The following is a 13,555-nucleotide window of genomic DNA, read 5'->3' on the forward strand; positions in this document are numbered from 1 at the left end:
CGGACAGGTCCTCAGTCAAGGATCTTAAATCAGACCTGAGGAATCTGAGTATGGAAAGTCACTCCCCTAAAATGAGCAGGTGTGAATTTGTGGGAAGGGGATTATGAAATGAGAGGCACCAATATGGATAGCTTTTCCTCGGTAAACCTAACAATAGAAATGATGAAAGTAAAAACTGATGCCTTTGGTTTTACAAACAAATCATTAAGATTTAATGCCAAAATATAGGTAGTAGAAAACAACAACACTACATTTAGAGAAACTGTGTGCACAGTTAATCAGGAAAACCTCTGTTGTGCTTTGGTCTAAGGAGGAATATTTATTAGAAATCTGACTTGTTTTAAAATCATCCAAACTTAATCATTTGAAGAGGAAAACGACATACAAGTTCTGTATTGAATTTTGTTTATACATTTTCTCTCTCTTGTGTTGGTGGGGGAAAAAAACCTTAAGCAATAGAGGAGAAGCTCATCTCCTGACAGTTGGAGAGAAAAGATAAATGAAGGCACCGTGATCAGTCCAGAGCAGTGCCTGTAGGTTACAGTGACAGGCCAGCTCGCCTCGGTCAGGCCGGCTGAGCCAGTGTGAACCGAGGTCAGTGATTATTAATCATCTGTCAAAGTCTACAGGGATTTATCGGATAATTATAGTTATAGGTATGTTCATATCACACAAACATGTGGCAAGGCTGCAAAGGATTCAAGCCCTAACACAATCTGCAAGGACATTTAAAAAAATTATGGATAAATGCTAAATCATAAAGCAAACACGTTAGAAAGAAAACCATGCCATTCATGACTGTTTGGTCAGTCTAGAATTATTTTCTATATTGTTTATTTCCATAAACATTTGGAACCTTACAGAGCCTTTGACTACCTTCCCTCCTCCCCCCTTAATTTTCCAATGAGTTGCAAAAATAGCAAGCGTAATCATCATTTGAAACGCAAGACTGGTTATCGACTCCATCCATATGAATAGACAACCAGAATGTAATCACAGCTTACTTTATAAAACCCATTCCTGAGCAAAAATATCTTGAGCTGTTCTGAAGAATCTACATGAACACATACATAGATGTGCCTAAGGGACAGCTCTAAACCCTGCAAACCAATAGAAGGCATTTTAAAATAAATGACTGAAGGCTGTGAACAGTATCCATTTTGCTCAGTTTGGCAGCATGTAAGTTTACATGCTAGGAAACATTTCTCAACATGAATGAACTGTGAAATTGTTTCCTCCTCCCAACACTCCTTTAAATTGTATTAGATTATGTTAGCCATTTCTGCACATTGTCATACAAGCTGTCAGTGCCCCATGAGGCAGTGTGAGTGAACAATGGAAGCAAGGGCCCCAGCAACTGAGATGCTAAGTGTCCATCAGTATGTTAGGCAAAAATAGTGGGAAATATCACCCCCGCCCCCCATGCCCACCAAAGCAAGGGGAAATGGCTTTGTTGCAAATCTAGACACACAAGGGAATATGATTTGGTGAACCATGTGTATTTCAATCCCCAGATTGAAAACTTCTCAGGAAATGACTAACATTGTATCCCAGCCTCCATCCATTATCAAGCATTGCCCTATGAGTGCAAGTGAACTCTTTTACTCTAAGGAAACCACTATAGAATATATGCAGAGTTTTAGCCATTTTTACCCTAGAGATAACTTTTCAAAACACAAATTTGTCTGCTTTGTGGACTGCATACTATCTTTAACTTTACTCATCAACATATAAAACTAAGAAGGTAATTATGGTGCAGAAATAAAAATCTTTCCAGAATAAAATATAAATAAAAGACTGGGGATATTGGTTATTCTGTTACATTAATAAAGCTTGGGGATATTGGTTATTCTGTTACATTAATAAAGCTCACTGAAAGTTGACTCTCTAAATATGTACATATGTGGGTATGAGTACATATAATTTACAAATCTTAGGTTCTTAGGTCTCTGGAGTAGTTGCAGATATTTCACTGAAGCTAATGTGGCCATTTCACCTCCCAAAGGGCACCATCATGCTCACCTCTTGGTGGACCTGCACACACATGTCCCCGATCCCCGTCATGTTTGCATTATTTTGATCACAACAACACTTAATTCAGGAAATCTAGAGCCTTCCTGCTTCTCATGTGTTGTTCAGAGCTTCTGCACACCAAACTTTCAACAAGGTTCAGGTGAGATGCTTGTTTATCCAAGGGGGTAGACTTAGAGACTTACCTTTTCATTTCTTATTTTTTCAATATCATTATTAGTATCTTTTAACTTCAAAGTTTAATTTTAAAGTTCTGTATTGTAGGGTCTAAAGCATGGGATACTATTTATAAGAAATATAATACAAATCTTAAGAAACATAGCTCTCAATTTTAAATTAAATCACATGTATTACATGATTCAGTTTATCCCATTTTTATATGATGATCTATGCTGACCTCATAATTTTATCATCTTCTTTATTTGTGGTCCAATAATGCCTTTCTGCCAATTCTCTAAACTACTGGATTTATGAGCCAAGAGCTAAGCCATGTAATCTGTAGATTTTCTGAACAGCCATATAATAATTTTCTAGGAAACTGGTGGATAACCTGCTGGAAAATGGTGTTGGCAGCATTTTATTTTTTGCTTTGAAATCTGGCTTTTAATTTTATTATGTGAAAATGTAGATTAATTTTTCCTAAATGAATGAATATTGAATTGGTTAAATAAAATATGCTGTCTGTTTAGCTGGTGAATTTTCTTATATTCTATCTTTGGGAATCAAATTTTAAAAGAGATATTTAAAATCAAATACTACCACATCTAAACATTAATTAATTAATCCAATAATATGAGGTATGTTTCCTATATAGGGCAGTGTTCCCTTTAATAGTGGAACTGGTTTTCATATGGAAAGTCTATAATGAGTCTCATCAAAGTCACAAAATCATAAATCTGTAAGTGACTTCAGAGAGCTTGTTACTGAAATCGTTTCCTTTACACATGAGGGTGTTCTTATTATTAGGTCTGAACAGGTTGAGAGGCTTGTCTGAGATCATACACTGGGTTAGTAGCAGAAGTAGGATGAAAATTAGGTCCCCATTTTCCTTAGAAACAAAATGCTCCACTTTCTAACATCACTTTCCATCACTTTCATTTACTCAGCTTACAAGTCGTGACTGTTATAATTTGGACCAAAGTTGGATTTCCAATTACCTTGAAAGTTTATTCATATATAGATAAAGAGTTTATTGGTCAAATCTAGATGAGCTGCAAGATTGCAAGAGACATATATGCATATCAAGAGATAACTATTTTGAAGAATGTTTAAACACCTTTTTATATACACTGAAATTACAATCTCAGTTTTCAACTCCTTATCATATTTATTCATGACAGTGACAATTCCCCCTACTAGGTAACATGCAAGAATAACCAGATCAGGTATATAGACCAGGAACACGTAGAAGAGATTACTAATAAAGAACACTTACTCTGCCTATGTCATGAATATTCTGGACCCCGTTAAAAGTCCTGTAAACCATGTATGTGGTTTCCTGGTAGCCATGTTAGTTTTACATGGCTTGGTTGGTTGGCTCTTCATTGCTGATTGGACCAGAAGTGGATACTTGGCCCAAGCTAGGCCAATCACATTCTTTCTCCTGGAAAGTCGGAACTGGGATTCAGACATAGACTGTCAGGCTCAGCATGTATTTTGAACTGTAATATGTAAACTCAAGACAGCTATATGTGACTGAGAAGTAAAGAAAGCTGGTGCTTAGAAGAACTGAGCAGATAGGAAGAAGCAAACAGAGATGGAGTGAGGATACTGCCTGCCCGCCTCTCTGCTTTCTAGTTCCTAGTTTCAGATCCCTCTTAAGGCCTGGCTTCCCTTGGCTTCCAGGATACAGCCCTGTATTCTTATTTAACAAATTCCTTCTGCCTGTCTCTCTCAGGTGAGAGAGCTTGATAATGAGATGCATTTAGATAATGGGGTGCATCAGTTATTATAATAACTAATTAGATAATTAGTTATTATAATCTTATAATAACTAAGATCCTGTGGGTGGAGCCCAAGATAGACTGATTTTCAGTAAATTCTTAGTATTTAATAAATAGTAATAAAGTGATATTGACTTATACTGATAAACTAGCTTATTTAGCTATTTTTAGAAAGCCATATAATACTACATATATTTCAAAACTTGAATTCAGATTCACTTATCTCTAATGAGCCTAATATAATAAGGTTCTTCTATATTGTCAAATGACTCATGTGTCAATGACATTTTTGAAATAATAAAATAATTTTGAGATTATGAACTTTGAAATTATGAAAAAAGAGAATGGCCACTTGAACTCATATTAGCTATCTTGATGAATGTAAAGGCACCAGGTGATACAAACAAAATTCATGCCTACAATGTACTAAACTTCAAAGACCTATTAAGATGAAACACCTATGCAAATAGAATAATACTGAATAAATGAACACTTGAAGAGAGCTTGCTGTGTGACAGGAACTGTGCTAAGGAGTTCTCATGTATTATTAGTTCATATGATCCTCCCCAAAATACCATGAGGTAATTATTATGCCTGAATTACTTTGACTTAAATGATTTTCTCAAAGTTCCACAGCTAGTAAAAGGCAGGAGAGCTATTTAAACCTACTTACACTATGAACCATGACACCATAGTCTGATTAAGAAAAGTAGGCTGAATTAAAACATCTATAGAAAAGAACTTTGGAAGCCCTTTGGAAGTTTGGAAAACAATTTCATGAAACCAAGAAAAATGCACAGTCAATTCCTAAATAATCTTAAAAAAAAAAATTTAGCTTATTAATGATTCTTACCGGGGGTTAGAAGGAGAAGGTGGATTCATTTCTTTCTGATAGTGACGACCCTGGTTGACAGGCTGTAAAAGACAAAACATTTGTGAGGTACTAATCAGCATAATGCTCTTTACACATCCCTTCACATGCACTCTCATTACTGTAATTTTTTCCTGAGAAACAACCTGTAAGAAGGGGCTGGTTTATTTTACAAAAAGTCGAAGGCTGTTTGGGAGATCCAGCAAGTAACAAAGTGGTATATGTAAGAAAACACAGGTTATTTTAATGGCCAGTCACTGGATTAGACAGCGTCTGTCGTGTAATTAAAGTTCATGTGTGGTATCCTCCTCCTTGTGGAATTTTTATACTGTTAACAAAGGTTGCTATTTCCAGATACAACAAAACAAAACAAGACATCTGGAACTGATGCTGTATAGCAAGTATCGGCAATAACCTGGAGACCCGGAGATATAGAATATATATATTTATATCTCAATGTTACTAGTTTACAAGGATAACTTCTATTTTCTTTTTTTCTTTTTGGGTCTTCATTGCTGTGTGTGGGCTTTCTCTAGTTGCGGCGAGTGGGGGCTACTCTTCGTTGAGGTGCGCAGGCTTCTCATCGCAGTGGCTTCTCTTGTTGTGAAGCACAGGCTCTAGGTGTGTGGGCTTCAGTAGTTGCAGTGTGCAGGCTTCAGTAGTTGTAGCTTGAGGGCTCTAGAGCGCAGGCTCGGTAGTTGTGGCGCACGGGCTTAGTTGCTCCGTGGCATGTGGGCTCTTCCTGGGCCAGGGATCGAACCGGTGTCCCCTGCACTGGCAGGCGGATTCTTAACCACTGTGCCACCAGGGAAGTCCTGTATTTTCATTAGTGGAATTACGCATGTAAATCTTAGGTCAAGGCGGTCATTTTCCCTGAGTGTATAATAAAACCTCAAGCATTAATCAGAGAACTGAAAAAAGTGATGCCAATACCTAACAAAAATATGAAATCTGAATTTCCCCCTCCGCAAGAAATCTTTAAGTTACTGCCTTTTTCAAAACATAGGTAAACAGCTTCATTCCATGCAAGCTTTAAACACTTGCCTCCAATGGAACTTGATGTTTTTCCTTTGTTCTGTAAAGGGAGAAAATTTCATTATATCTGATAGAAATTCTCTTTTTGAATATCACCTCAAAGTATTTTTCTTATGTGGTTAACAACCATGTAATTCTAATATGAAAATCATTTTTAACATTTTCATTTTATTACAATTTGGAATTAGGTACACATTTTTGAATTGCATTTAGAGGGCTTCTGTTACTTCCTTACCTCATGGGTTTGGCGTTAAGGTTTTCTCAGCCATAATGTGGACCCATAGTGCTGACCCCAACTGAAGAAAAGGGTGTAGCAATGATGTCTGTACATAAAAGGCACATATTCCTTATTTTCCACATATTCCTTATTTTAATGGGTCCTAAAATATTAATGACATGGGTGATGGGAATTCTTTAAACTGTCTTCCTCTATAAATAATCTCTTGGAAGTGTTCCTTTAATTTAAATCAAACACCCTGTCTGATAATCACAGTCACTTAGCCTATCTGTGATGCCCCATGAACTTGAATGTACTCAGATACTTTGGTAATTGAACCAATATCAATGCATCACCATTTCAGTAATAAGAAAAAACAGCTGGGAGGACAGTGGAAGGAAAAACATGTCATAAGACATATTTGATCTCACTGGAGAAATAAGACTTCCAGCAATTTGCAAGTGAAATTTAGTTCTATGATTTAGGCTTTATTATTTCACAGCAAAAAAGGAATTAGTAAGCAAGGGGACTAACAGGTTCTCTAGACAAACTCACAGTGGTGCAGAAATACTCCCGATAATACATTCATTAGTATTCGTCCACAATTTCACCTGTACTCAGGCCTCTAGTGAATGGATCTCTGCCTATTTACTTTCAGAGGCATTTAAATAACTCTCTAAGCATCACAGTCGTGATATTCAGGCAAATTTCCATTTTCTTAATTTTATACTGATAATTGTATTTTATACCTGTCCCTAACCCCCTTATTCCAAATGACTTACTCCAGTCTCTGGAGAACAGAAATGGTTACAGAATCCTATTTGGTTTGTGACTGAGTTCTTACTTAGACTACATAGACTGGCCCTTTCATGTTTGCTCATGTTTATATAAAACAGATCCAATGATACAAGCAGTACAAAAGAACACTAAAATAAAAGATTCACATTCACAGTGATTTTTAAGTGTTAGAAAACAGAAAAATAATCAGTGGAAACTTTTTCAAGTAGTAAGGACTGCTGACATGAATAGACAGAAAGGCAAATGAAAAAATTCAGTTAAAAATAATTGTAGGGTAGTAGAACTCGCTCTGAATATCCAATCCCTTAACTTAATTTTTACTATTGAAAACTAATTACCAAGTTTTTACCCCCAAATATTTTATTCAATAGCCAATTTAAATTGAATAATAGCAAATCATGGCAGAGCATTCTGACTCATACATGTAACTGCTATAAACCGACTTATAAACCCTAACTGCTAATGACTCTGTTGGGGGAGGATGCAAGTCTTGCTTTGAAGTGGGTACAATACAAAACTGGGTGGTCCCAGTTCCCTTTCTCTGTACATGTCTCCTAATTTCATAATCAGACTCAGGGACAGGAAGGGATTATGGCAATGATGCAGCTAAAAGGCTCCTTCAAGATATTTCAGTTCCCATAACTTTGCTGTGATGCTTTCAAAGGGCAGAGCTTTCACTTCAATGATGTCATTTTGCTTTCCCAGGCCCAAATCAGAATAAATGGGAATGTGCCTAATGGCTTCAAAAAGCTCTCTGAACATGGTGGGGTGGAGGTAGGGGGAACAGATGGGCTTCTGAAGCCAGATGTCCCCATCCACGAATGGAATAGATACATTTCTGTACCTGTGCAGCAGTAAACCTATTTCTACTATTCTAGGTAGGTAACATTCCATGAAAGCACAAGTTAAAAAAATAAAATTGATTTTTTGATTTTGGAATTCAGCCGTATTTAGAGAGTTCCATAAGAAGCAGCAAAGGAATAATAACTAACTCCTACAAATAACTATGACAACAATAATAATAGCAGTAACTGATATTTATTGAGCACTTACTCTGTGTTGAAACCTTGATAGGTATTATTTCATTTGATCCTCACAGCAATTCTATGAAATAGATAGGATTAACAACTCCATCTAACAGAGGAGGAAATTCAGACACTGGGTGTTAACCCAAGGTCATGTCAGTCAGAAAATAGTGGGGCCAGAATTTGAACCCAGGCAGTCTGATTCCGCAGTTTACCCTCTAAACCAGTAAGCTGTAGTGCTTAACCCAGCTCAGGGGTTCACCTAAAGTGGTGAATACCTAAGTTTCTGAATAACAAGTATGACAAACTCAGTTCAGTTAATGGCAGGAAGAAAAAGTAGTCCCGAAATACATTTATTTGATATATATAAGATATAAGACTATCTCCTTGCCATAAATTAAATTAATTTGATTTCATTCTTATGACATGTCACTATATATTTAAAATTAAAGAAAATAAGTTTGCCACATTGCTAAATTTGGGACAAAATAAGATATAATAGACAATACTCTAAGAATGAGAAAAGTTTATTTCATGGGGTGACTTTCATAGTCACTAAACACAGAACAACTCGCACTTTTCAATATTTTCTCCTGACAGCACAGATATTACACTGACTCTGATATTAATTTTTGTATATCATTTCTATGGTGGTATAAAGAACAGCTGCTCATCTAATTTATCTGCAGCTTAGCACAATCAACTACTTACGTTTTTAGTTCAGGAGGATTAAAAGAAAACTCATACCCAAAGAGAGCTAAGAAGTTAATGAATCTATAGACCAGAACAAATTAAGACCTGTTACCTATAAAGAGCCTGAAATGCCAGTGTATTATATACTGGACACATAGCAGCCAGCAATCATCGTGTAAAACACTGATATGTTGATGAGCCAAAAAATGGAACAGATCCTAGAAACTTGGGACCTTGTCCTTTTGGTGGCGCTGTTGCTATGCACTAGTGTCGGAAAAACTACGCTCACATGAAATTAACTGCCACTGAGCACAAAACGCTTTGCTTTTCCATGATCAAGCTGCTAGAAATTTTGGGGTGAGGGAGAGAATTGAAGGCTAAATTAAAGGACAGGAGATAAGATAATCCTGCCATGTTAAAAGGTAAAGGCAATATTTTTCTGTTGTTACGTAAAACATATGAAAATGGCAAAAATGTTGCAAGGTTAATCAAGACCATAAATAATTTGTTGGAGAACCTCACCATATGCTTGTAATTCTATTAAGTGCATTTTGCCTCGTTTTTCTCCAGATATCATGCTCTGCAGCGTGCCATGTTGATGGATACATGTGAGGATTTTTTTTTTTTTTTTTTTTAACAAGCTGAGGAGTCTTAACATGCTTGATATTAGGTTATGGGAATTGTTAACTTGAAGGAATGATGGCTTTGAGGCATCTGCTGACAGGGTAGCATGCATATGAGGCATGCTTTTCTTCAATCTAGGTTAGAGGTGGGACAGAGAAATAATGAAATATTGAAATAATGAGTTTATTTGTCAAGCTCTGAGGGGTCAGTCTGAATTCTAATGGTTAAGCTCACATCAAAACAAGCACAACAGAACCTCTGCACATTCTTACAGCCCTCAGTGGTCATAAAAAGGGAAAATATCCTAGAAATCTTTTCTGACCACTCAAGTGGCCCTTTGAGGAGAACATCTTTGGGGGAGCAGCATATTACAGTTAGCGTGAGCTTACTCTTCTAGGCACTGGGTACACACATTCCATGTACACATTCAATTCCCACCATGCCAACAGGAGGAAGGGCCTTTACTATTCCCATTTTATCGGTGATTGTGCTAGCAAATGGCAGAGCTGGGATTTGAGCCCAGGTTGGCTGATGTAGAGTCTAAATTCTTTTGGTCATCACTTGAAGCTGTTTCTATTAACAACTATTCCTCTTCCTAAAAAGAAACCACACCACACATACACACACACACACACACACACACACACACACACCCCTCAAGACATAGTTTTACGCTACTGTCAGTCAAAATCCTTCACCCAAATAAAATTCACTTAAGAATCCATTATAACTAATTCCTAGTTTTCTTCCTAAGGCTGCCTAGAGCCCAGTTTTGGAATAAATCTCATGAGGGCCTACTCCTAACAGAACCCTCCAAAACTGATTACTTGTAGCCTGGTTTCCACAGAAGTTGTAAAGTATTGTTTTAATTGAATTTGGTTCTAAGTTGGAAACTTTGAAAAACTTGTCTGTCAAAGGCCAATGGTTTTCTCAGTAGCCTTGATTTATTTAGCAAGAGATGCCTACAAAAGCCAATTTGCTATGAGAAATATGGTTACATTTAATTACACTTTAAAATGACTTATTTATTATATCTAAACACCTTTTAAACAGTACATATTACTCTGAACTGTACAGATGCTGAGGAAAGCTGAGAAACCAAAGCTTGCAGTAGACACAATAGATTTTGCTAAAGACTGCATTTTGCTCTGCGTTGGCTTCCTGGTTTGACTGCAGTGTTTGTAAAGTCATTAGGTAAAGATGCCAAACTGAATGTGATCTGCCTAAATCTTCTTTCTAAACTACTGGTCACCAAGTCCTGCCCAGAGGGAGATTTTTTCTTTGTGTGTATATTTAATAGCCATTTATCAAATCTTAAATGTAAAATATTACTAGCATCATTCAGGACTTATTTAAGCAAAGCACAGCTGATGTTTATTTTGGAATTTTGATGAAACGACCTTACTTCAGAGTAAAAAAGGAATCTTTTAATATTATTGATTGATTTATTCCACCAACGACTAACAACCAGCAGCTACTGAGCGTGACCTCATGGCAGGCTCTGTGCTGCCTGCCAGTCCTGTGCCAGTCCTGTGTCTGCTCTGTGCCAGTCCTGCCTTCAAGGGGATCACAACCAGGCCCGAGGGATATCGCTAATAATGGTTACCTGATGTGGTAAGTGCTATCACTGAGCCTGAAGATAACGGGAACCAGAGGAGGAAGAAAACAATTCTGTGCAGGAGGGAGGGTTTCATGAGGCTGGGACATCTGAGTTGGGCCTTGGAAAACAGGAGTATTCAGTGTAGAGAAGAGGGATGGAGGGTCTCCAGGCAGAGGAAAGGGTATGGGCAATGGCATCACTGACATGATGTGGACAAAAGGCATGACAGTGATGGGCAAGCTGCAGTGTAGCTAGAGTATGCAGTAGTGTTGTTGGGTGGGGGGTGGGTAGTGATTATGAGGGAAGTAGAAATTCATTTCAAGTCCTATTCAAGGTGATGGAGAAACAAAAGCACTAAGAGGAGGTTATCTTGTTAAAGGAGAGAATTAGTTCTGCTCCTTTCAGAACTTGGGAGTCCATAGCATATTGTACCACTCAAAAAAAATACGTGGAGTGAATTTATGTGGGACAGGTAAGCTAGGTTGTGGTGAGAGTTAGCATGGAGATAATCCTGGCTCTTGTGGCAGAAAGGAAGCTGTGTCTCTCAATGAGGCCTGGAGAAGGGTTAAAGAAGGGTTTGGAGCTAAGCCTTAAGGGATAATCAGGTACAAGGATATGTGCAGAGTGCCCTTAGGGAATTACAACTGGGATTAAAGGATGGAGTGAAAGGTGGGGAGCAGTGAGAGATGTGCCTGGAAGGGGGCAGGTCTCAGATCATGGGGGGCCCTGTAGGCCAGGCTAAAGAGGCAATGGGGAGTTATGAAAGGACTTCATGCAGGGAAGAGATCAGATCAAATCTGGGCTTTAGAAAGATAACTAGTGTGAATAATAATGACAACTAATCTTAATTTACTAATTGCTTATTATGTCTCAGATACAGCGCCAAGTGCTTTACAAGGTCACACAGCTTGGATTTGAACCTTGGCAATTTGACTTCAGAGTCGATGCTCCTAACCATCAGGCTACAGTGCTTAGACTGGAGGTACCTTAGTATCAGGAAACTGCTATTAGATAGTATTAGTATCTAACTGGTATTAGATAGGGAGGGCTAAGATGTAAAAAGGAGAGAGGATTCTCAGGATTTGGAGACCAACTGGGTATGGGAAATGAAGGAGTGGGAGAAGTAGAGATGTCTTCCAAATTTCTTGTTTAAGTGTCAGTGTGGAGGATCAGCATGGAGGATGGTGGCATCACTGTGATACAAGAAAAGTAGGATATCACTGTGATAAAGTTATGTCTTCTTTCATTTCTTCTTTTTCACTGCCCTGGTACAACTTCTAAAGAGAAAGTCATGAGCTCCCAGAAACACCATAGTGGTTCTTGTAAATTGCTCTATTTAAACTCTATATGAGCAACAAGATGCAGGGTTCATTAAGGAATGCACTTTTCCGTTTGGTGATAGTTCCAACATTGAAATAGACTGAATTTGATGTAATAATTAACATATCTTATGAATACCAAAGGTAGGCTTTTCAATTATTTTCTCTGTCTAAAAAAATAGACTGTTTTCAATTTCTCATTTGGTCAAATAGAGGCGTTATTAAGTTCATTACCAATGGTTATTTTTGGCTGTGTACTTTTAGAGCAAAGTAGTCATCATGCATGAGGACTTGAGTCCTTGCCAGAACAGGACAGTGATGAGGACACAGTACCCAGGGCAACCAAGAGTTCAGCCTTTTCAGTCTTAAATAATCATTTCTCAGCTTGCCCTTTGTAATGTTGGTTCTCTGAGCTACTTCATGACAGAATGACCTTGTTCAGGAGGCCACCGTTCTCTTTCTTACTTTTGGCTTAAATGATTGCTAAGAAATAATTTATAAGAAAGGAATATTTCAATTCCATTGTAAACTGCATTGGCAAAAATCTGCAACTTACTCTTATGTTCTTAGCTCTGGCTATAAGAATACTCTGAGTAACTAGCACACAGGGTATTTTTGCTGGGTGGGTAGATACTCTTTGGGACCAAGGCTGCTTGAGGTGTTATGTATGTTTGATCATTCAGTTTAATGAAAGCACAACTAAGTAAGGCAAGAGAAACCTGGAGAGTGGGCAAGGTGGGAAAAAAGAACCCTGAGGAAAAATTAATATCATTTTCCCCCCCACATCTACTTAGAACCAATTTGAATTCCTCCTCCATGAAGAATTTTAAGTTCTCTCCAAAGCAGAAATCTCAACTTCTGCTAGATATTGGTAGCACTCATTTGACAATTAAGCCACAGATCGAGAAGTCACCATATCATGGTGGTTAGAAGCTTAGAACTGAGAGTCATGCCAAACTAGTTCTGTGTCGCTTTACTCAAGAGCCTCAATTTTCTCATCTGGAAATGGGAACTCAATAGTGCTTACCACATAGGATAGCAGTAAGGAGTAAGTTAGAAACACAAGGCTCAGTGTCAGGGCCTCTGAGATTTCTAACATCTACAAAGAAGTTGGGGATCTGGAAAAAAAATTTACTTTAAAATAGAAAAAGAAAACTGAAAAATTGATATTTAACTAAATACTTAAAATATAACGTATCCACTGTCAACTACACTTAAACTCAACCTTTATGTAATTTTATATAAGCATGAATCCAAGTTGCACCATTTTATATTTCCTTTCAAAAATTGTCCGGTAAAGAAGTTATATTTACTGTTGGATGAAAAGTGCATTTTAATATGTTTGATCTGATGTTGAAGTAGCATTATAAGTAAATGTTCCTTCGGCCTATGGAGATCT

General features: G+C 37.5%; 1 protein-coding gene across 5 annotated transcripts in view; it reads right to left on the bottom strand.

Moving 5' to 3' along the window:
• CFAP20DC (CFAP20 domain containing) overlaps positions 1–13,555 on the bottom strand; it is a 291,020-nt gene that overhangs the window by 70,537 nt on the left and 206,928 nt on the right. For all 5 annotated transcript variants that reach the window (XM_059940068.1, XM_059940072.1, XM_059940067.1 and 2 more), the window contains one exon: positions 4,828–4,889. In XM_059940068.1, the coding sequence (XP_059796051.1) occupies positions 4,828–4,889 (62 nt within the window). The remainder of the gene's footprint in view (positions 1–4,827; positions 4,890–13,555) is intronic.

The sequence above is a fragment of the Balaenoptera ricei genome, chromosome 11, assembly GCF_028023285.1.
Source record: "Balaenoptera ricei isolate mBalRic1 chromosome 11, mBalRic1.hap2, whole genome shotgun sequence".
In the NCBI taxonomy this organism is placed as follows: Eukaryota; Metazoa; Chordata; class Mammalia; order Artiodactyla; family Balaenopteridae; genus Balaenoptera; species Balaenoptera ricei.